At 45.6% G+C, this 22,598-nt stretch overlaps 2 protein-coding genes across 14 annotated transcripts in view; one reads left to right on the top strand and one right to left on the bottom strand.

Annotated features, from left to right (window-relative positions):
• The window catches only part of NBEA (neurobeachin), a 509,812-nt gene that overhangs the window by 339,535 nt on the left and 147,679 nt on the right, over positions 1-22,598 (top strand). For 12 of the 13 annotated variants that reach the window (XM_069808013.1, XM_069808012.1, XM_069808005.1 and 9 more), the window contains one exon: positions 10,796-10,932. In XM_069808013.1, the coding sequence (XP_069664114.1) occupies positions 10,796-10,932 (137 nt within the window). Of the gene's footprint in view, positions 1-10,418; positions 10,521-10,795; positions 10,933-22,598 lie in introns of those variants that run through there. The other variant, XM_069808011.1, reaches the window with a different exon arrangement.
• MAB21L1 (mab-21 like 1) lies at positions 13,460-15,864 on the bottom strand. The gene has a single exon (XM_069808016.1). The coding sequence runs from the start codon at positions 14,809-14,811 to the stop codon at positions 13,732-13,734; it is 1,080 nt and encodes a 359-aa protein (XP_069664117.1). The 5' UTR covers positions 14,812-15,864; the 3' UTR covers positions 13,460-13,731.

Below are 22,598 nucleotides of genomic sequence, written 5' to 3'. Positions count from 1 at the left end.
ATATTATTCGCTCCATTATATGAGAAGATTGAGCAACTCGTCCAATAAACCCAAGGAAAGCCCCTAACTGCCTTTAATGCATCTTAGTCTTAACGTATCTTAACCTTCGCTGCAGAATCTTCCCTTCTTCTTGGCCGTCAGTCTCTAGGTGGAAGGAAACCCCCCACAATGCAGATGTGCCAGGAGGGTCTGAGTGGGACGCAGCATCCCCGCACTGCCCTGACTTCCAGCAACTCTGAACCTCAGGGTAGGAATATTTCTAGAAAGCAGCATTACCACTGCTAAACAAGAGCTGGTCTTCCAGCCAAGCCAGCATGGGTAGCTCGTCCACATTGGCTTGAGGACTAAATGTGCTAAGCCCGCTGTCCAGACTTCTTGGTAGTGTTCTGAGTGTATTGACTTACTGCCCTGTGTTAAGGAACACACTAGGTCATGAGGATTTGACAGCTTGTAGTATTATTAATGAGATATAAGACCTTTCACTTCCAGGTCATCTGTTTGAAGTCCAGACAAGACTGGTGGTAACCAAACATTATCAACATCTGTTTTGTGGCCTATGCAAAATAAGCCTTTTGTCTTCTTTTGGATAAACTGACAGGAGACATCATGATTTTGAGCAATTTCCAATTGAAAAAATATTTGACGCTGTCATTAGAGGAAATTGGAATAGTGCCAAAAGTTCTACTACATAGAGTTACTGTTAAAATTGTATAGCAGTACCTAAAAAAAAAGTAAATCATTTAGCCCTTAGGGAAATTTTCTATTCCTGGTTCTAACAAAGGACTCATTTACATTTCTGAAATTATTTTGAAGCCTTGCACAGGGACAGATGCAGTAATAAAAACACTAACACACCAAGGAATGGCATCTAAAGCCACAAAAAGCTCACAAAATAAGTATTTGGGATGGAAAACTTAAATACGATCGATTCATCTTTATATATATAATACGCGTTTAATATTTGTACATACACGTATTTAGTTGCAGTAACATTTCTTATGGCCAAAATCTGACACTGCATTTTCTTCACAAGAGTTGACCAGTGTAGATAATCTCTGGTAAGCAAAGCTGTTTGTGACTTTTTCTTACCTATTCTTAAGGAGTAATGGAGGGCATATTTTCTTGTTTTTTCTTCTGTTGCCATCTCAAAATGATTTTAAGGAATGTAGGATCATTTCTATTGTTTTTGTTAATGGAGTTAGACAAACAGTAGATTGTCTTAATGAAAGAAAAGAACAATAACATGGGCCTCTACTGAGAAGGCAGATTTTCAAATTATTAGATTTTTCAGGCAAAAAAACCCATCATTTTGGGGGGGCCAACCAGAGAAAGTTTTGCTAGGTTATCTGCTGTCAGAGTAATGGGATGAAAGAAAGGCCCAAATAGCACATTATATTGTGTCCAGCAGCAACCACAGCCTACCCAGGAGGTTTTGGAGGAGAGGAATCATCCTCATCCCTCGCCGCTCCTGGAGAGCAAAGCGTGGCAGTGGTTCCAAGGGTAGTCTCACCGTCCCTCTCCAGCCCTTCTCCTCCCTCCCCGGTGTGTCCTCTCCTGCGAGGCTGGCAGAGCCCTGCTGGCCATCGCGGCCTCTCCTCCTCCTCCTCCACACACCAGTGGCTCTGATGGGCCGTGATGGGCCGGGGGGGGCAGAACCAGCAACCAGAGGGGAAGCCCAGGAAGGACTGCAACAAGTGTGCCGTGATGCTTCCTAATAATTCTCTCTCAGCCTCCAACAGCTTGCACCTCTGAGGCTTCCAGAGTCAGAGGCAGTAGTTAATTCTCATTCTTTTTCACCCGTTTTCTCTCTCTCTCCTCTCTCTTACACGCTCTTTCTCTCACTCTGGTTTTCTCTCGCTCTGGAGGTGGCTAAGGTACCTTAAGCCTTCCCATGTTTTATGCTTTTTACTTTAAGAAAGGATGTATGTATATGCATACACACAAATGTGTCAGTTAAATAACAAATATCAAAGTTTCATTAGAAAACACCAAAAAAAGTCTTAATATTTCTCCTAGTTTTTCAAGCTTCTCAATGGAAACTATTCACTGAATACAGCATGTGCCACCAAGTAGTTTTCTCCCCTCAAACTCCATTTTTCTTGCAAATTAGCATTCGAGATAGGAATTTCGGGGGGGGGGGGGGTGTTGCTTGCTTGGGTAAAGGACAGGAATGTGGAAGAAGAGTGATTCTTTTTCCCTTTTTATGGTAGACATGTAACCACACGAGACTTGTACTTCCAAACATGGAAATTTAATTCAGCCAGATTTCCATAGTTTCTGCTTATTATATATTCAGATTTTGATCCTCAAGTCTTAGTATAAAAAAGAAAAACATATTTGTATGACTTTAATTTAGACTATAGATTCAGGCATAAACTGAAAACAGTTATACTTTTGATATGTAGTTGGCTTTCACATTGAAAACAAAAAAAAGCCCCGCAGTTTCTATAACATACTATTTTTAGACATCTCAGTGTTTATTCTAACCATTTTTTCCACATTACTATCCAAAATAGCTTAATATTTTATAAGGTGGTTGTCAGTCACATATGATAGTGCTCCTAAGCACAGCTTTGAAGAGCTCTTCACTTTGTACCTTATTACACCCCGCTCTAAGTCTGAGCATCTTCAGCTTTTAAAGTGACAGCCGTATTTCCTGCTTTCCAAGCTTTAAAATTAAATCAATTCAAACTTTGTTGGTTTGTATTTATGAATGGCTCTGAGAATGCTTCATGTGCTCTCCTGTCCACTCATACCAGTCTATTTAATTTTTATTTTTTTTCCATAACTTGCAAAACTCTTTTTATTTGAAATTTCTAAGGCTGCGAAGTTAGACTACAGTGGACTCTACAACTGCACGCTTGCCTAGGGCATAGGTCTGTAGTTTCTCTCTTGTCCCAAGGTACCACACACACCCTGGATGGAACTGGTTAGCTTATCAAAGGTCAAGCTGATGAGCTACCTGATATATAGGAGAGAGACTGCAGAAAGACAGGCCTAGACATAAGGAGCCAGACTCCGCCGTTCGGCACCTTATTTCATCTTCACTATGCAATTGGTTTCCATATAAAAATCCCTGTAATCTTCATAAGAACGGATAGGGACAGACCTACATAGATCAGAGGTAGGAATGTATCCAGAACTGTATTAACAGTACCTATGTTTAAACTAAGCACTTTCATTGACCTATGGACAGGATTTTTGCCTTTTTTTTTTTTTTTTTCCACTGGTGTTATGGAAGCAAGCTAAAAAAATCAATCAAGAAGACAGTTTGGTTAGTCTTGGTTTCGCTAGCCAGAAATTGTGCAAGAGGCAGCCTCATCCAGCGCATCTGGAGAGTCCTCACTGGTAGCCTGTTACACAAATGCTTTTAGCTTGGCTTTCTAAAGAAACAAGGTTTATGTGAGCATCCTCTGTCAGCCTCTATCTTTGTAACTTCTGAACCTGGAAGCCATTTTGAGCAAACTTTAACACAGGAGTAAGGATTTCAGAAGCAATAAAATTCCTGCAATGAAATCAGGTTGTTAAGGAAAAAAGCCTACATGACAGAGCCTGACACATTGATTCTGCTTTTATTAGGTACCAGAGAATCTTTGTGTCTTCAGAAGTTTCCCAACTGTGGGAAAGCAAAATATACAATCGACCAGTAGACACAGTTACGCTAGAAAACACTCTCTATTGGTTGTGGTGGTGTTTAGAGATACTTTTTTATTTTCAGAAAATGTTGAAGTTACAACTATTGCTCCTTAGATGATTCTTCCAAATATACCTAGGAAGGTATATACTGATTCAACAACTTACTTCTTGCTTCCCCCACACATATAGGAGTAGCTAACCAAATAAGTGAACTTTAAAATATCACAAGCTATCTGACCATAACACTTCTTTTCACTATGGTCTCAGGACGTAGAAGGCTTACAGTTTATCGTGAAGAGCTTTTCCAGAATGGAAACTAGAAGAACTGAAAGCTGAGGGCTCACATCTTTCACTTCTAATCAATTGAGCTCTATTGGCATGACAAGGTACACAGGCTGGGCTGTATAAGATACCTGTCAAGTCTGGTTCACTCAGACTGGCAACTGGGATTTGATCCCTCGTGTTCCTGACTCATTTCCAGCAAGTGCCCGTTTCAGTGGTATACTGCTATAGCGGGATGCTCTCTCTGCTTTCTCCTTTCTTCTTCCGACATTATGTATGCTTTTCTAAGGTGTGTTTTTTCTGTTGCCTTTTGATTAAATAGACAGCTATAGTGACTGTCTCTGAGAGAAAAGCTCTCACTTATACAGGCATGTTCAGCATCACTTAAGGTTTTCTAGGTTGAAAAAAGTACCTTAAGTTTTACCTGAAAATGAGGAGGAAGCTAGTGCAGATCATAGCGCGTTAGTGTAGCACACTCACATCTGGATGCACTGTTTAACGATCCAGTTCTTAGTTTCTAAACCAGCTTAAATTACTCCGTCCTTCCAAGGTATAGCTTCAGGCAGAGCACACTGAATGAATCTAATTTCGAAGTGGGAAATGTATGCATTGCAGTAGTGAGGTCCCTATCCCAAACATTTAAGTTTCTGGCCAGCTGTAAATCATTAAGGGCAGTCTTGATTATTATTAATACCTGATCATCTGGCAGGTTGGTGCTTGAACACGTCCTGGAAGAACACTAAACCTATGTAAGCCACTCATTGCTCGAGCACAGTTCAGAGGTTCTCATGTGTGCCACAGAGCAAATCAGACTTTACCTGCAAAAGGGGGCAAAAGTCGATTTTTGGAGTTGCTTTAGGCGGTTAGACACCAAGCTAGTTGTTCCAGGGGACCTTCAGGGAGAAGATACCTAGTAAGATTGACTTTGGTACAGTACTGAGCCTGTCTCTGCATATTCTGTAACTGTTCTGTTAAGTGGTTGCTTTCTATCACACTATTTGAACAATATAAAAAGATACTTATTCCAAGGAATATTGTGAAACATGCTTTCCCTCAGGAAGAAGTACTATTTTTCATTTTTCTTTCAGTGTGACTGGGAAGGTATGGAATTCAAATAATAATTTACCTGTGGAGGTGCATGTGTCACTTCATTCAAATGTATGGAAAGTATGTATATGTTCAAGAGAAAATTACTTTTTTTTTCCTTAAGCAACACTATCTTTAACTATTTTCACAATCTCAGCAAAAATATGTATTTCTTTCTTACTATTTTGTTCACAGTTGTAATAGGTAAGAGTATTTTTATTTACATTTTCTTTTTAATCAAACACATTTGTTTGCTGTTATGGCACCACTTAAGAGAATTGAGTTGCTGTAATTGTTTAGTTATTGTTGTTGAAAAAGACCATTGAAGTTGATCTTTGATGTTAGTAGTAGTGTTGCATGCTTTATGGGGGAAAGGGAGAAAAAGTGGGGAAAATTTTGGATATCAGGGCCTATCCATACCGGCAATGACATTTAAACAAACAATAAAAATCAATCCCTCCCTCACAATATGAAACATATGATTGTGCAAGAGCAAAAAGCCAACAAAGTAGGCTTGGATATCTCTGAAAACCAGGGAAAGGAATTGGGGTTGTTACTCAGTGGCGGAGGAGAACAACAAGATTATAGTCACGTTTAGACTTAGATTCTGAGTTTTGCAATCAAGAAGTTGTGCAAATTATTCTCTTTATTGAAACTGTTGAAAGTGATATGTAAAGCGAGCTGTATATATACATTCTTATAACAGCCTTGGCTTGAGTGAAGGAGTTACTCCCTGTATCTGCTATAGTGGAGAACAAATTGGGGGCAACCATCCTCATGTAAGTTCGATATATTTACTGCAGAAGTCTTTTTAGAGGGTAGCTTGGATCGGATTTATGACGACAATAGGAACAAGAAAGACTAAATTCTGTGACTTGCTTTTTAGGAATCTTACATCGTTTACTTGTTATTTACATGGCAGTGCATGTATTATATTAATCACGCTAATTGGTTGAAATATTTTTCTGACTACAGAGCGTTTCCCAGAGGCTTCTGGTGCCTATACCTGTTTCTGCTTGTATGCTGTGTGATTTGTATTACAAGAAACTGAAGGTTTTGTGTGTGTGAGTGTGTGTTACATATAAATTGTTGCAAGTATCAGGATTTGTAGTCATTTTAAATGCAAGTCAATGTCAGATACACTTGGCTTTAGAGTTATAAAGTGCTGAGGGAATTTCAGTTGTCTTATTTCAGGTATCTTGTGAGTGATTTTTAATAATTATTCTTAATATTTAAAATTCTTGTTTAAGTATCATATCAAATTACAAATTGTAGTTTATGCAAACTATTTTACATAGTAAATTTATTAGTTCCAGCTAATCTGTTTTGTATTTTCCATGTTAAACGGTAGGTGAAAAAAAAGATTGATATGTTTATTCCTTTAAAACAGTGTCAGCTAAAAATTAAACATGACAATATTCATGACTTGTTTTTCAGAATAATTACCAGTAGATTGTAAAATTAAATTGGTCTAGCCGATTGGATGTATTTTCAAAGTATTTGTCCCAGCTAGTATTTTTTCATTGATAAGTAATCACCAAAATATTATTCTAAAAGTTAGATTCTAAGGCTGCAGCAGGTAAATTGCTTGTTTTCATAATTCAGCATATAAAAGCATGTATCTTAGCCTGCTTAGGAGTAATTACGGGCGATCATCTTAGCAAATACACCTCCGGTGTAATTTTCAGGCTCACAAATGTAACACATCTTTAGCTCTTACAGTTAAAAATGATAGTTTAGGAAAACGTTTGAAATAATAACGAGTTCAAAACACCCCTCCTTTGGCGCTTTCCTTCAGAGGTGCAATTTTACTGGCATTGCTTTAGCAGACAGCAAACTCTTTCACCTGATAGAACTTTTCACTCGCGTTGACTTTCTGTACTTGAGCTTGAAAAACACAAGTGCTCAGAGGCAAGAACTAACTACAAGGACCGAAGCCTCCGTCTCACAAAAATTAGCGGAGGGGAGGAGAGAGATTACATTCTGCTTTTATTCACTGGGACCTTCTAATCCCCCAATCATTTACTTTTGGAAAGAAAATATTATTTTAAAAAGTATATGCGCGGTAGCGTTTGTTTTAGAAATGTAAATCACATGTGCCGACCGCAGGCGAAGCGGAAAGCTCCCCAGCTGAACCGATTACAAGACCTGTGGAGCTGAAGTGACTCCTGCTCTGCTTTTTAAGGCCAGAACTTCTTTGTTAGGGCTCTGCCGCGGCGGCCGCTTCAGAGGCGCTGGGAAGGGGCAGCCAGGAGCCGGCCCCGGCCGAGAGATGCTCCGAGCCCCGCTCCAGCCGCCCGTCCCCCCGTGTGTCCCCCCAGGGCTGTTCGGTGAAGCGGAGCAGCCACAGGTTGGGCTTTTCCCCCCGGAGCTGGAAGGGCGATGCCCTCGGGGCCGCTCCCGAGGTCCGCGGGGAGCGGCCGGCAGCCGCCCCCGGTGCCGGGGGTCGCGGTCCCCCGGGCCGGCCGGTCCCAGCCGCGCCGGGAATGACTCTTTCCAGCCATCCCCTGGAAAAGCGCAGCTCACCCTCAGCCCCGAGGGCCGGGGCCAGGCTGGGAGCCGGAGCCCGGTCTTCTTTTTTTTTCTTCTTTTTTTTTTTTTCTTTTTTTTTTTTTGCCCGCACAGCGAATGAGCCCGGCCCGCGGGTGCCGGCTCAGGTGTGCCCGGCTTTTTGTTGCCGTAGGTTATCGGGTGGGTTTGGGGAGGAGACCCCGAGCTTCCCGGTAGCTCGGTGCCATATGGAAAATCTGCAGTGTTTTGATTATGCGCTATGTACACATTTTAATATCCGATCCTTAAAATCCAGAGACTATCCCAAAGGGGATTAAAACATAATCCTCTCTCTCTATAGCTGTAGTGGATTAATTTCGTATTCTCTCAGTGGCTGGCTTGCTCCCTGAAGGCTACAACAAAAAGACTCAGCGCTCCTTAAACATGCTATGGAATTGGAAGTTGTAATTGGAGATTTCCAAAGGACAAGTGTAAAAATGACACAGTGCTAATGCCGAATATTTTTTCATCTTGTGCTTTCAGGAGGGGCGAAAAAAAAAAAACCCTGCAAAGGTTTTTTTAACTTAGTTTGAACGCACCCTCCCCCGAAATCCCGCAATTTGACCACTGTTTATTACGCTTTCTGCTTCTTTTTTACCAAAAGAGAAAAGAAAAAAACACCACCACCAAAAAAAAAAAACCGCAGGGAAACGTTTTCTCGTCTGGAGAGTACACTAACGCTCGTTCCTTGTCGCCTTTTAATACCTCTGACACGTTTACGTTGCAACAAATCTCGGGTGTCCTTCGAGCAGAACACCGGGCAGATGCCAAGGTACCGCTCTGGGGCCTCGGGAGGAGGAGGAGGAGGAAGGCAGAAATCCCCGATTTCGCCCGCATCCAGTAACGGGCTCGGAAGGGAATGTCCCCTTCCCCTCCGCATGCCCCCCCGGCTTCTGCAGCTCTGCCCGCCCCAGTCCGCGGGTGCGTTCCGCTACCCCGGGCGCACGGATTGTCTTCTCCTGGGTGACAGACGCTAGGTTTTGGCCTTTCGACCATTAAATAGCTGCGGGTTCATTTTTTTTTTTTTTTATTTTAGCCGCATAACACCAGGGGTGGGAAAAAAAAAAAGAGGTAATTGGATTAAACTGCCGGTCTTCCTTCTGGGATCCAGCAAAGCCCCCAAACGCCTCCTTAAAAATGATCGAATATCGGGGTCGTTGCCCGGACGCGGCTTCCGAAGGGGCTTCTCCTCCGGCACAAAGGCCGGGAGCCCATCACCGTGCGTCGGGGCGAGGGGAGGGCCGCGATGCTCCGCCCGGGAGGGCGAGTGTTTCGGCGGGGCAGGGAGCCGCCGGCTGCCCGGACCCCCCCCCCCCCTTTCTGGAAACACAAAGCCCGGGGGTCTGGGGAATAGAAACCCAAATCCACTTGTAATCGTACAAGGGAATCGGGCGTAATGACTTGAGCGACCTCAGATGAAGATTGATGAGGCTTTAAAGCGGCGTTTCGGATCGATCGCCCTTGCCCTTCGGAGCCTGCAGCCGGGCTTCCCCGGCTCGGTTCGGCTGGGTTCGGCTCGGCTCCTTTCTCGCCGCGCAGGGAGGGAGAGAAGATGGAGGCGAGACGGGGAGAGCAGCAAAGCGAGCCCGGCGCATGTGATTCCGATCAGCTGACTAGGGTCAAGAGGCTACCCCAGTTTATTAGGAGATGGAAAACAATAAAATGAAAGAAAATAGAGTTCGTATCAATATTATCCAGCCTGCCACGCTGGGCTGCTGAAAGCTGTCACTGGAACCGTGCGGTTGAGCTTCCCCTCGCGCACGCAGCAATCCGCGCCTTTCCTCTTTTATTTATTTTGCGGCGTAAGCGGCCTCAAGTTGGGCATTAAGCGTAAAAGCGAAAAGCGACCAACCTCGACGGTTAGCTGCGCCGGTACGGGACTGATTTGGGCTAAGTTGGTGGTGGAGGCCAGTAGCCGAGCACACCCGCCATGCCGGGGAGCGAGGCGAGGTGCCAACCGGCGACCCAAGGCCTGGCCTCCGCCGTGCCAGGCCCAGCCTTTGTCCGGCGCTGCCTTCAGCACCAGAGGGACCGCCGTTGTCCGGGGACGATGGCGGCTGGAACCGTAGGGAGGCTTTCTCTCGGCCATCTGAGCCAGGTCTTCCTTCTGGCGGAGGAGAATTGAACGGCGTTAAACCCGACCCCCCCAAAAAACCCACCCCCTGGTCAGCCTTCAACCAAGGCCATCAGTTGGGCAATGTCGGGGCGTTGCGCCCAGTTTCTCAGGACTGAGGCTTTTATTATTTGTGTGGCAGATGCGTGTTCGTGCGTGCGTACGTGTGTGTTTGCGTGTGCGTATACAAATCACCCTACAGGCTTTAGTGGTTCGATCCAGAAGAGTGTTTTACATTTAATCTTTTAATTTGAGCAAGCGAGCTTCCTAAACACCGACACTGCCAGCTTTAGCAGAAGATTGCATTTGTACTGAGGACAGGGTGGTGAAAAAGCGATCCCCTGTCGTCTGTGGCATTAGAGCAGAAGTTTTTTTTCCCCCGAATTAAACCCTAACACTTTGTGCTGAGAAGGCTGCCTTTTATAATAGGTTTTCCCCGTCCCATCTTTTCAGTGCCCGTGCAAGCATCTCGTTAAGAAACGCATTTGAGGGCAATATTGTGACAGTAATTTTAGAAGGATTAAGTGACAGCAAGTTGAAATAAAAATGGTCTTGCTGTAAACATATTTAACGATGCTAGCCTTTGTGTGCCTGGGGTATGGAAGCAGGTAAAAAAAAAAAAAAAGCAACAAAAAAAAAACCCCAAAACCCCAATCTTTCGCCAAACTTCGGGACTTGGAGTCTGGAGCCAGAGCTAAAAGCGATGTCCCCGGGTTCCTCGGGGTCGGTGCCCGCCCGCCGGGACCCTTCGCTTCCAGGTCGGAGCTGCGCGTAACGAGTCGCCGCTATCGCACATAAACGGCGATAGTGTTAACGAGGAGCAGAAGGGCATGAAAAGAGAGGGGACCTGCTTGTAAGAGGCAGCTCTTTTTCACCCTAACCCCCTCCCAATTTCGCCGCCGGCTGGTTTTCTCGGGCAGCCCCGCAGCCCGGCGGCTCGTTTCTGCCCCGGCCGCGGAGTTCAAAGCGCTGCCCGCGGGCAGGAGGGGGAAGGAACCCGCCGGTTCTCGGAGCGGAGCTGCTGGGGGGGCTCAGCCGCGCTCTGGCTCGGCGGAGGGAAGGGGAAGGGCCACCGGGATGGGCCGGCCGGGCTCCTCCGACCTGACGCCGCTGCCCTTTGCCTTGCAGGCCCGGTGGTCCTCAGCACGCCGGCACAGCTCATCGCCCCCGTGGTGGTGGCCAAGGGGACGCTCTCCATCACCACCACGGAGATCTACTTCGAGGTGGATGAGGATGACCCGGCCTTCAAGAAGATCGACCCCAAGGTGAGTGCGGCGGGCGGTCCCCGGTCCCGGGTCCCCGGTTCTCGGTCCCCGGTTCTCGGTCCCCGGTCCCCGGTTCCCGGTGCTCGGTCCCCGGTGCCCGGTGCCGGTACACGTGTACCAGGGCCGCCCCCTCCCTCCCAACTCGGCTCCCGTCTGCCGCCTCTCGCTGCGTTTTATTAAAGAAAAAAAAAAAAAGAAAAAAAAAAAAAAGCGCGCAATGTATTAACGGTGTTAAATCCTCTATTACGGCGGCGGGCGCGTTTTCCAACAGCCTTTCGCGCGGTGCCTTTGTATGAACGCGGTCAGATTTAGGAGTTAAGCCAATTGCTCTGAAATCCCCGGAGGGAGCGGCGGTCCCAGCCCGCTGCCTGCCCAAGACGCCGCGGAGGGTTTTACCCCTTCCGAGGATACCGAAGAATCCCGTTATTTCGAGGACGTTAGTTTCCACGGAAGAAAATACGGCGCATTTGAGTAAACGCTGTTGAAATGCAAGTTGTTGCTTATCTTCTGGGGGAAAGAAAGAAAAAAAAGAAAGGGAAAACAGGCATGTACCCAAGACTTGATTCCTGGGAAAGCTCTGGCTGGTTTTTTTCTGAAGTCATTTACTACTACCAATTCCCCAGCGCCGCCCCCGGCCCCCCTTTTCCCTTCCCCCCCCGCAAACCTCCAGCCCGGCCGCGGCAGAGCAGGGGTGCGGGATTGGAGCGGAGCCTCCGCGCGGCTTTTCCTCCCCCGCGGGAAGGGAGCGGGGGCGGCCGCGGGGGGAGGAGGGGGCGCACGGGAGGGACGCGGGTTACGGGGCGCTCATGTCTCCTGCATCGGCTTGGGGTGGGTTGGTTTTTTTTTAGTCTTATCGCTGTTGCTTTATTTCTTTGTTCTTGCGCTGGGAAACGTTGGAAGAGAGAAAATAGGGGAGGTGCTTTTACAAAGACCTTGGGGGGGGGGGGAGAAATATCATAAATAATTTCCAAGAAAATGCCAGCGATCTCGTCCTAATACGGTCGTAATAAGGTGGTTTCTTTTTGACGAATAATTTCTCAAAGTCGAAACTTTCTTCGCAGCGCTGGGAGAAAAAAAAAAAAAAAAAAGGGATTCTGGCAGAACGGCTGGGTATAACGGTTTGTTCCAGTGCACCCACTGGAAGCAGTTGCTGGTGGGTGTTACAGCGGCGATCGGCCTCTTTCAGCACTTGTTGACTGTTAGGGTACTAAACAAAATCCGCGCTGTTACTTCGCGTTTTGCTTTTAAAGCCGCCTCACAGAAATGCATGCTGAGAAGGAGCAGGCGTTGCAGTACGGACGGCAATTTTGGCTGGCGTGCAGTTCTGTAGGCAGGCACATGTTATTCCCTCCGCCTGCCCTGGGAGCGCAGGGGCTCGATTTCTGGGAGCGCAACTGGCAATCTTAGCGCTTTCATAACGGATTTGTAGGTCAGGAGTAATATTGTTGTTCACTTTATTGGTGCCGGCTTGAACCTTTCACCTATAAATTTTATTTTCTTCTTTATTACTACTTGCGCCCGAACGCCGGGTTTATCAGGCTCGCTGCTTGCTCGGTACACCGACTGCTCCGGGGATGTGTTGTGTTTGTTCAAACCCGAGCAGAAACACATCAGCAAACCTTTCGAAAAGAGATTTCTTTCCTGACGGCTGAAAAAGTGTTACTGCCTTAATAACTACATCGGTGTCTGACAGTTGCCGATGGTCGTCTGGAGCTAAATTCTAATGTGTTTGCACCGCCAGTATTTCCCTGCTCTGCAAAACTATTCAGAACGCAAAACGAGGCGGCTGCCCTGAAGTTTTCTGCTTTACAGGATTTAAGCAACTATCCACAGAAAGGCAAAATGCACAAAACCACAGCTGCCTCTGTTTGTTCGAGTGGAAAACTTGATCCGATATTGAAACGCTTACCCATATGCATTTTACTTCATTTATTAGCTTGTAATTAAATAAATCAGCAACAGAAATTAAAATCTAAATCACAAAAGGTAATTATCCAGTGTATTTCAAGTGCATTTTCAAATATATAATTCCAATATTCAAGCGTTATTATATAAGCAGAATCCAAATTTCTTTTGAATATATTTAAATAACATTTCAAGTATATTTATGGAATGTTAGAAATAGAACAAGCAATATATATGAAACGAAAAATGTAAACTTGTTAAGTTCAGACACTTCAGAAGACAATTAACAAAAGTACCGTGATAAAATCTACCTTTTTAAATGGTATCTTCTCTTTAGCAGAAAATGTCCTTGAAGTATCCAAATGGCAATTTAACTTCCGTTCACCAAATCACAAAACACCAACATCCACAATTTCAAAGACAATGTGTGATCACAATATTTGATACAAATTAAAAGATACATTAAGGTTTGTTCAGGTGGCATATCCAAATAGCTTTTACTCACAGAGGGCTTACAGAAAAATACCGGGGTTTGTTATAATCCGTTGGTACCGTTTCTGGGCAGAATGGTCACAGTCGTGTCAAATTACGGCCAATTTTCCCTTCCAGGTAACACACTTTCTTTCTTTCTTTCTTTTTTTTTCTCCTCTTTTTTTGTTTTTGTTTTTTTTTTTTTTTTCCCACGGGGAACTGCAAAACTGTGACGAGGGTAAGAGGAACGATACTTGCTGTTCTTATTTGCCGTTCTTTGTGAGGAGCCTAAGCTATATTCCTTTTTAAAAGAGACCCTTGTTTGCATTGCCAAGTGGAAAGCTTTGACTTTTCGAACGGGCAGCTTAAACCTCGCGGGGAAACGAGCGGATCTGTCGGTCGGGCCGGCGCCGCGGCCACCCCCTAAAGTTTCTCCAAACTTTTCGGGTTGGTAAGTATCTCCCTAGCCAGTCGCCACGTTTGTTTGGCCGCGTTTTCCAGGGCCGAGTGGGGTTTGCCCTGAAAGAGGTCTAAGTTGGGCAAGAAGTAGTGCGGGCACCTCCGGCACTGGAGGCAGGAGATGAGCTGCAGTAAAATCCCGTTGAGCCGGTCCCCCAGGCACGACTCGTCCCAGTCCGACTCGCGGGGATGCTTTTCGCACTCGTAGGAAACCAGAGTCTTCATGTGGTAGTTGTTGAGGGGCTGGCCCGGCAGCTCCAGGTGCCGGTCCCGCAGGGTTTTGAGGATGGAGAGGCATTTCTTCCTGCAGCCGCCCATCTGCAGTCTGTTCTCGGCTTCGGCGAACTGCAGCACCCAGGCATCGCTCTCGGCCGAGCTCTGCTTGCCGGCCAGCGAGTGGCACTCCTTGGAGAGGAGGTTGAAGCCTTCTGCCTTGACCTCCGCCACCCGGTTGGGTCCCGGCCAGGGGATGTGGGGGAGCGGCCAGTGGGCAGCGCTCCGCGGCCAGATGCCGGTGCACTTGAACGCCGGGGTGATCTGCACCACGTACCGGTCCCGGATCCGCAGCTTCACCTCGCTGGTGTCCGCCACCATCTTTACCACGTCCCTGTAACTGCACTTATCCACGGCTTGGGCCACCAGGGTCTGGAACCGGGAGCGGATTTTGCGGGCGGAGAGGTAGCCGGAGGCCGTGATGAATTCCACCCAGAGGGACATGCTCCGCTTGCGCCCGTCGCTCAGCTTCAGCACCGCGCAGCCCGGCAAGGAGCCGTCGTCCACGAAGTTGAAGACGCCCATTTGGTTCAGGTAGAGCACGACTTCGAACTCCGTGGGGGAGATGACCTCCAGCCCCTCGTAGCGGTTGTCCATCTCGTTGAGGGAGCTGATGAAGCGGGGCTCCTGCACCTCCACCTCCTTCAGCACGTCCGACACCACTTTGCAGACTTCCCGGATCGTTTTGGCGATGGCGGCTTTCCTGGCTTGGCATTTCTCGTTGTAGTATTTATTCAGGTGGTACACCAGCTTGGCCTGGGCCGCGATCATGTTGGGGCAGAGATCCGGATTGTACACCGGAGTCTCGCAATAGGCTGTGGGATCCAATGCGGCTGCTAGGGCTGGAGCCAACTTCAGAGGAGAAACGGGCTGCCGCACTCTGAAACGGAACAAAATGGGGTTTTTTTTTTCAAAATGCGCCGGGGCTGCTGCTCCTCAGATGCTCTCTTCCTGCTTTTTTAGATCAGCCGTCTTGAAGTGTGTGTGGCTGGGGGGGGGGGGGGGGGGAGGCGGGGGGGGGCGGGCGGGGGAGCGGAGGGGGCGATATTTTTCCTCCCCCTTTTTTTAAAGGGTCCGTGAGTGAGAGGAAAGCATCGAGGGCTGCACCTTCCCCAGCAGCAAGAAAAAACAAAAGTTGCACTGAGACACAGCGAGGCTTCCAGTAGTCAAAATAATAAAAACCTCTTCGTATTTATTTATGTTTTCCCGTAGTAATCACTCTGTGTGTGTGTGTGCGTGTGCGCGGGGTGGTTAATCAGACGGTGGAAAAAAGTGCCGTGTGTGTGTGTGTGTGTGTGTATATGTCAGAAGAAGCTGGCTGTTGGTTTGTATAAGAGCCCAGATGCACTCGTGTGGAAATTATAAAGGCAGGGCCAGGCAGGCGGGCGGCCAATCGCCACTGGGCTCGTCACTGCAGCCTCTTTCAGCTCCAACCCGGCTAATTAATCCCTCTCCGGGAGATAGATATGTATACACAGGCACACACACGCACACGCACACGCAGGCACATATAGAAAGGTAGAAGGTTACTGCCAGAAAAACCCGCCCCGGTCATCCGTTCAGCTCAGAAATCAAGAGAAAGCGCTCTCCTTTGGGTGTAACTCGAAGGGTTATTGCCGTTTCGAAAAGGACTTGGCAAAACCGCGCCGAATCCCTGCGTGGCTCTCCCCACGGCCGGGACGCGGACGCAGGTGTATTCCCGGGCGTCCAGCAACCAGGGAGCGACGGAGCGGGCTGGCCCCGGCAGGAGCAGGGGCGTAAATTCATTAACTCACCCTCGGCGGCACATCCCGCCGTCCTTTCCTCCTGATAGTTGCCTCTAACTGCAAGCCAGAAGTTGGCGGGGTTGGGTTTTTCGTGTTTTTTTTTTTGTTGTTGTTGTTGGTTTTTTTTTTCCTCTCGTGAACCGGCCAGATTCACGGCAAATGTAGCGGCCTTTGGAATAAAATATTACGCAAAAGTCCACGATTCGTGTTGTTTTAAAAGATCTTCTGACAGGCTCTAATCCGTTTTGAGGTTTAACGCGTTTCGGCGTTGTCTCTGCCTTGCTTTTTTGTGTTTGTACCTTGTGAAGGGAGAATCAATCGCTAAACGCGTGTCAGGTCTTTTTCGCGTTCCCTCCAGAAATCGAGTAGCAGATATGAACGGTAAATCTCATCTGCCAATTCTCGCCTTCGTTTTTATGTTCCGTATAGCGCTCCAAGACGTTGTGAAGAGTGCATGTTCCTCTGCTTTTTCAGGCGCACTAGAAGTATCTAGTCATTGCAAAGCCGGGCGATTTCTCGTATAGCGAGAGCCCCGCCAGCGAACTGCCTGTAGTGGATGCGCACACGGGGAGGGATGCTGGCAATGCCTGCAAACGTGCCGGCACTCCGCTAATCTGACAGTTCGGGGCTTCGTGTGTGTGTGTGGTGTGCAATTAGCAAATCTCTCCTTCGGTATTTAAGTGTTAGTAATCGGGACCTTTATTTGCAAATAAGCTGGAGTGGCAAACTCTTCTGCTTTGCAGCATTTACTGAGCTTCACTTCGAGAGAACCCTTTTTTTTTAAGAAAAAAATAAACCCGCGAAGCTTTTAATCGCTTGGAATCTCTAAGCTACTGCCCGCTTACTCATTCTTAAAGTGACTGTCACAGGCACATCCACCGCGAAGGAGAAGCCACACCGCAAAGAACATTCCACGACATTTATTCAACGCCTTAATGCGACCAACTTTATTGCGCGCAGCGAAGAATTTCTGCCTTCGGGCTTGGCTGCTCGGGCTGGCGTTCACACGGGGGCTCCCGGTGCCGCTTCCTAGGAGGAAGCTGCTGCGGGAATCCCGTCCTGCCCACCCGTGAAGCAGGGCCGGGGGGGCCTCGCTGAAAAAGAACCCTGCCGGTGACAGCCAGGTCGCCCCCGAGAAGCTTTTCCCTCTCCCCGGCGGAGGAGCGGCCGCTTTCTGGCTCTTTCGGCCCAAAGACGAGCGAGTTCCCTCCTCGCCTTTTCTTTCTCCTTCGCGTCCTTGCCCGGCCCGGGACACGCGTGGGTTTGCCCCCACCCGAGGCTGCCGCCTCCTCCATCCCTCCCTCCATCCCTCCCCGGGGAACCTGCCGCGGGGGCCGGCCCTCTCCCCCCCTTTCCTCGGGCCGATGCCGGGGGAGGGGGGGACCGGGGGTGCGGAGAGGTCCTGCCTTCAGCCGCGGAGCAGGGCACGACCGTGCGGAGCGGGGAAAAGCGGCGAAGTTGCGTCCAACTCCGGCGGGCGGCACCCGGGAACCGCCCGGGGCGGGGGAAGGCTCATGGCGGTCCCGGTCCCCGGTCCCGGTCCTGGTCTCGGTCCCGGTCCCGGTCCCGGTCCCTGGTCCCAGTCCCAGTCCCCGGTCCCGGTCCCGGTCCCTGGTCCCAGTCCCAGTCCCCGGTCCTGGTCCCGGTCCCGGTCCCCGGTCCCAGTCCCGGTCCCCCCTCTCCTCCCCTCGGCGGCGGCGGAGCCGGGATGGTCGGGAGGAGGGTTCGGTTATTTTTTCCCCCCTCCCCCGTGGGTTTCAGGTCGGTAAATCCGGCTGCAGAAGGCAAAAGGTGGGAGCTTTCAGGTGCCGGTACTCTTTATCTTCCTAACGTGGCAGACGTAATTTAAATAAAAATCGCGCCGTGTATCCTAAATCGGAGCTTTCGGGTGCGTGGTGCTGAGTTCCACTCGGGATACCGAGCAGTGCCCTGCTATGGGAAGCATTAGCCTTGGCTTTGGCCGGGTGACGTTTAGCACTAAAGGTTGCTATTAGCTCCGCTACATCATTTCGTTTCACACCTACGCAGCAAAGATTTGATAGTTCGAAGATTTGTGGGTTTAGGCACCGCTGACACCGGTCAACCGCTGAAATGTGACTGCCAAGGTGACCCGGTCGTTTAACGTGACAAGAAGTCGGTGGTTTGGTTTGGCTTCTGAAAATGATTGTCAATCTGACTATATGTGATATAAAACATGAATATTTTTGAAGCTTCTGACCACTTACTGCAGTTAGTTTTTCTCTGTGGTTATTAATGTGTCCTTCATAAATTATAAAAGGAAGGAACACCTTTTCATCACTGAGTTTTATTTGTATACGTATTGAGTTGTTCTGGAAAATTGAGATTAAAATCACCTCATTAAAATGATGATTGATCATTTGTCATGATAATGGTACCATATGATATTGGTGACTTTTACCGAATTACTGTTTTCTAGATATTTTCCCCCTAATTAGGGGGTACTACAGCAGCATTTGTTGAACTCCCCTTGTTATTTCAAAGCTTTCAAACTACAGTGCCTTGTCACGTAGCGCTCATGTTAGCCAAAAAGCCAAATGGTGTTGAAAATCTTCGACTGCAGGTACCTGCCCATGCCCCCAAAATGTAATTTGGGGAAAAAAAACCCCACCAAACCAAAACCCAACAAAAAAAAGAAAGTTGCCATATATAAATTTCACCAATATTTCCTTTCCATATGGTGAAAAGTGTCAGTTAAAATGCACGTGCAGATGCATATACACAAAAAGTACTTGCATTGATATCACTTTATAGTTCTTATTATATAGTGATAGTTCTTTCATACACAACTGCTCATGAATTTTAAAGTTTTATTTTTTAATATCTGCCTATTGCGCTAGGGAGCTAGGAAAAAAAAAAATGAAGCTGAGTTGATTAAATTATTTATCCCTACTGCTGAAGTGAGTTTGAAGGCTCATTGAATGTATCTGATTTCTTGGCTTCTCTTTCTCCCCTTCCCCCTCAATTCATCCTGGTTATTTCATCCATATCATCCTGCCAGCAACAATAAATTTACTTTTTTTCAAGTAGGAAAACTAAAGACAGATATTTGTGCTGTGTTTGCTTTAAGTGTCAGATTATATAAAAATAGGCAGCATCATTTTTTTGGTGATAGAAGTTGATGGTACCTGCAATTTTCTGTATTATTATTTGTAGTTTACTTTTTGACAACACTTTCAAATTTAGGAACAAAGAAAAAGTTAAGTTTAAATGTAAGTTGCTATAGTGTTTACAAAAATTCAGTTTTAATGACATTGTACCTTTCATTACTTAGATTTTTTTTGGATATAAGTTTCTGTATCATTAGGTATGCGAACATTTTTCTTCCATTATCTACAGCTTTCTGCAAATGCTTTTTTACGTTTTTTTGAAAAAATGTGATATAGCTCCTTTTTGCAGTGCAGAGTTAGCATGCATTAGTGCTACACTTAACGTGTATATGTATTCTCTTCCCATTAAAAATAAAATAAAAAAAATGTGGAAAGAGTTTGCATTAGTGTTGGGCTTCGTCATCCTAGGTCTTACAGATGAACTGTTAATGCTTTAAATTCCTCTAATCTGCAATCTGTTAAGGGGAAAAAACAGTAATTGATTTGTTTTCTTTAAAATGTTACATCTCAAAAGTAAACATGGAGCTTGCACAACTGTAATTTTAGCTACAACTGCAGAAACACTCAAGCAGGGAAAAAATGCATTGAATTATTCATTTGGTTCACTTCTCCATCAGCTTCTCCAAAGCCAGACATTCCTTAAAGTACAACGTTTTATTTAAGCAGTCCAACACTGGTTTTTTTTTTTTAAAGATCTCCTGCTTGGAGAATGCTCTTTTCTGCTGAACTGCGAGAGGAGTGTGGAATCAGCGGGGATTAGCGCCTTTTAATCTACTACATCTGTAGTGGGTCATCCAACACTGCAGAACTCTCATTACTCTCTCATGCTGTATATGATTAAATGACTGAAAATATTCAATGTTGACCTTGAAAATAAAGCTGTATGTGTTGGATGAGCAGCTTCCGCAGACTTCATGTCTAAACTAACCTTTCCCCTTGGTAACTTCGAGCCCTGGAATACGTTGTCTGAGAGACAACTAGAGCATTAGAAAAATGTAAGTAAGTCGAAACTGAAGCATGGGAGCATTTGAAATGCATCATTATATAAACTATGGCATCACTCAGCTTGTTCGTGCTATGTTTTAGGAATAACCCAACATCTTATTAGCCCAGTCGAGACGGGAGGGTGGTATGTCTTGACCATGCTTGGTTTTGTGACTGGTGTTTTTCTGTAAACTGGTCTCATACCAGCTAGCAAACTAAACTACATCATCTTGTAGGTAGCTGCTAGAGCTGTTGAAATCAGCAGAAATCATGTTGCTTAACATCTTTGAACACTAGCCTATGTAAAGCTATAAGTAAGCACCATCTTTTCATATACAGGTTGTCACATTAGGTGTTTATTGCTCATTTTCATGCTGCCAATACTTCGGGCACGTTAAGTCCCTCTAACTCAAAAAGAATCTTGTCCTCTCCCCTTACCGTAGGCTGGGTATGGTAAATTACCTGTGTAAGTCACTTTATCTTGATTTAGCTATAAAAAGACATGCCTAACATATTTCAATGCAGACTTCTATTTTTTAATGTAGTGTATAGCTCTCCGATATTTTCTTTCCAAATAATGGCGAAGGGAAGAGTTGAGTGAGTTGATCGTGAGTGATTAATACGTTTCATTGAACCTTATGAAGGCCCTGATCCTGCCAACGCACACATGGTTACCGAAACATTCAGCTGGTTCTGGTGAGGTCATGGGCTTCTTTAGGCTCACAGTTAAGTGCATGGGCAGTGATTTGCAGGATCAGGGCCAAAGCGGGATAACACTTGGAGATTAACGTTTGAATAGGGCGAAATACGGTGTGCCTTTAAAATGGCTAGCGCATCAAATACATGCGTCGGTGAGGAAGTATATTTTTTGGCCCAAATACCTTCTCTTCTGTCAAGCAGAACTTCCCTCTTAATTTCATTGTGTTTTAGCGATAGTGTTGAATTAGCTTCTTGAGGAAGGGCAGTGCTGTTTTGTCCATATTTCGACAAGATGCTCCCACAAAAATGCTTTCCCTAATCTGCTCCAAAGCCTTTAGGAGGAGGGCGAGGTTGGTTATTCAGAGAAATGAGTGGAAGATTGTGCTTTCAAAATCGCTATTAAAACTGTGTTTTTCTTGTACTTTTGCATATTTGGGACTGTTTCTGTAACTCCCCAAAGGTACAGAATCTTTTAACAGCCTTAAATATAAGCAACCTACTTGCTAAAAGTAACTAACTTACTCATTGTTCCTAAGAATATCCTAGCTATAACTGTAATACAAACTTGTCAACCAACTTATTATTTAAGGAAGAAGGGGAGAGATCTGTTCAGGAAAAACTTGATACTTAGTTCTTTTGGGCTCTAAAATGTATCGATTTGCCCACCACCGCTCTGAACTTTTTTTCTTAGCTGGTGGAACCTTGTCATTGTAGAGCGCAATATTTTATCTAGGGGGGAATTGAATCTCTTATTAAGAGCAACAAATCACTCTAGTTCTCCTCTTATTTGGGTTTGAAAATTTAACCTAGATCACCTACTGTCCTTCCTACTTTTCCCTGCCATTTTTTCAGCCCAGCTCAAGGACAGAATATACAGAATCAGATCCTTTGCGGCATAGTGCCAGTGTCACTGAAATGAGAAAGACTACAGAAATAATACATGGTCTTGTAATTTCATAAATCTTCAGTACAATTGCTGAAAGAGAAATACTAGCTGCTTGTGGAAATATCTGTTTATCTTACAGGAATATTACTATGGATTTTTCTTAATAGTAGAAATAGATTTTGCCTTTCAGGCATGTTATCATTTGTAATACATTAGTGCCATTGAAAAGAAGAAAAAAAATTACAGCGTATCTGTTAGGGTAGTGACAATGTTTTCTCTTAAGCCTCCTTAGTTTTAGATGAGGCAAAGGAGATATCTCTATTAGTTCACATTTCTGAATATTCTTTATTTACAGCTTCTGTTGATATGGAATAAGTATTTTGTAAAATTGAAGGAAAATTCCAGGAAAAAAATTTATTTTTAATTTTTTTTTTCCCCACACTGGTTTTAATGCGGTGGATTTTCTTACGTTGTGTGACATACTCAAAATACATGTCAAAAATGGATTGTGAGTATATTCTTTACTACTTTTTATTTGGTCATTACGGTGGTAATTTCAAAGTTATGCAGTGTGTACAGACCTACTAAGAGAGAGGTTACTGTGATCAACATGATTCTGTCTTATTTTCAGTAAATGTTTTGCCATCTCTATTTCTTGCTTTCTTCTGCAAATTATTTCCAGGAATGAACTGGCTAATTTTGGCTTCAATTATTTAAAATAACCTTATCAAAAGGAACACTTAACAAGTGCAGCACTCCTACTAGCCCTCTGAAGCACAGAAGAGTATATGGCATGTGCTAGGTTGTGCTGTAATGCGTGCAATTTTCAGCTACACTTCAAGAGATTGCTTCTTTAAGTAGGTAAAAAATGACAGCAAGTATGTCGGACAACAGTTTTCTCATTATATTCTGTGAGTACATTCATTACGTATTATTAGTCCTTAATTGTAAAGATAAAATAATATAACCATTTATCTTGGCAAGCCCATTATTTATAATCTGTACCTTACAAAATTGTGTGGATCTTGTGGATGTTTCCTTCTGCACGTACTGTTCAGATTTTTGGCATAGGAGAAAAGAAAAAACTTTTCAGGT

The sequence above is a fragment of the Haliaeetus albicilla genome, chromosome 20 (assembly GCF_947461875.1).
Source record: "Haliaeetus albicilla chromosome 20, bHalAlb1.1, whole genome shotgun sequence".
In the NCBI taxonomy this organism is placed as follows: domain Eukaryota; kingdom Metazoa; phylum Chordata; class Aves; order Accipitriformes; family Accipitridae; genus Haliaeetus; species Haliaeetus albicilla.
The sequence above is the reverse complement of the archived record's forward strand: the minus strand, read 5'-3'. Positions and strand labels throughout refer to the sequence as shown.

Bases quoted from the DNA above. Each gene is read 5' to 3' on its own strand.
- MAB21L1 (XM_069808016.1), bottom strand. From the start codon at position 14,811: ATGATCGCGGCCCAGGCCAAGCTGGTGTACCACCTGAATAAATACTAC.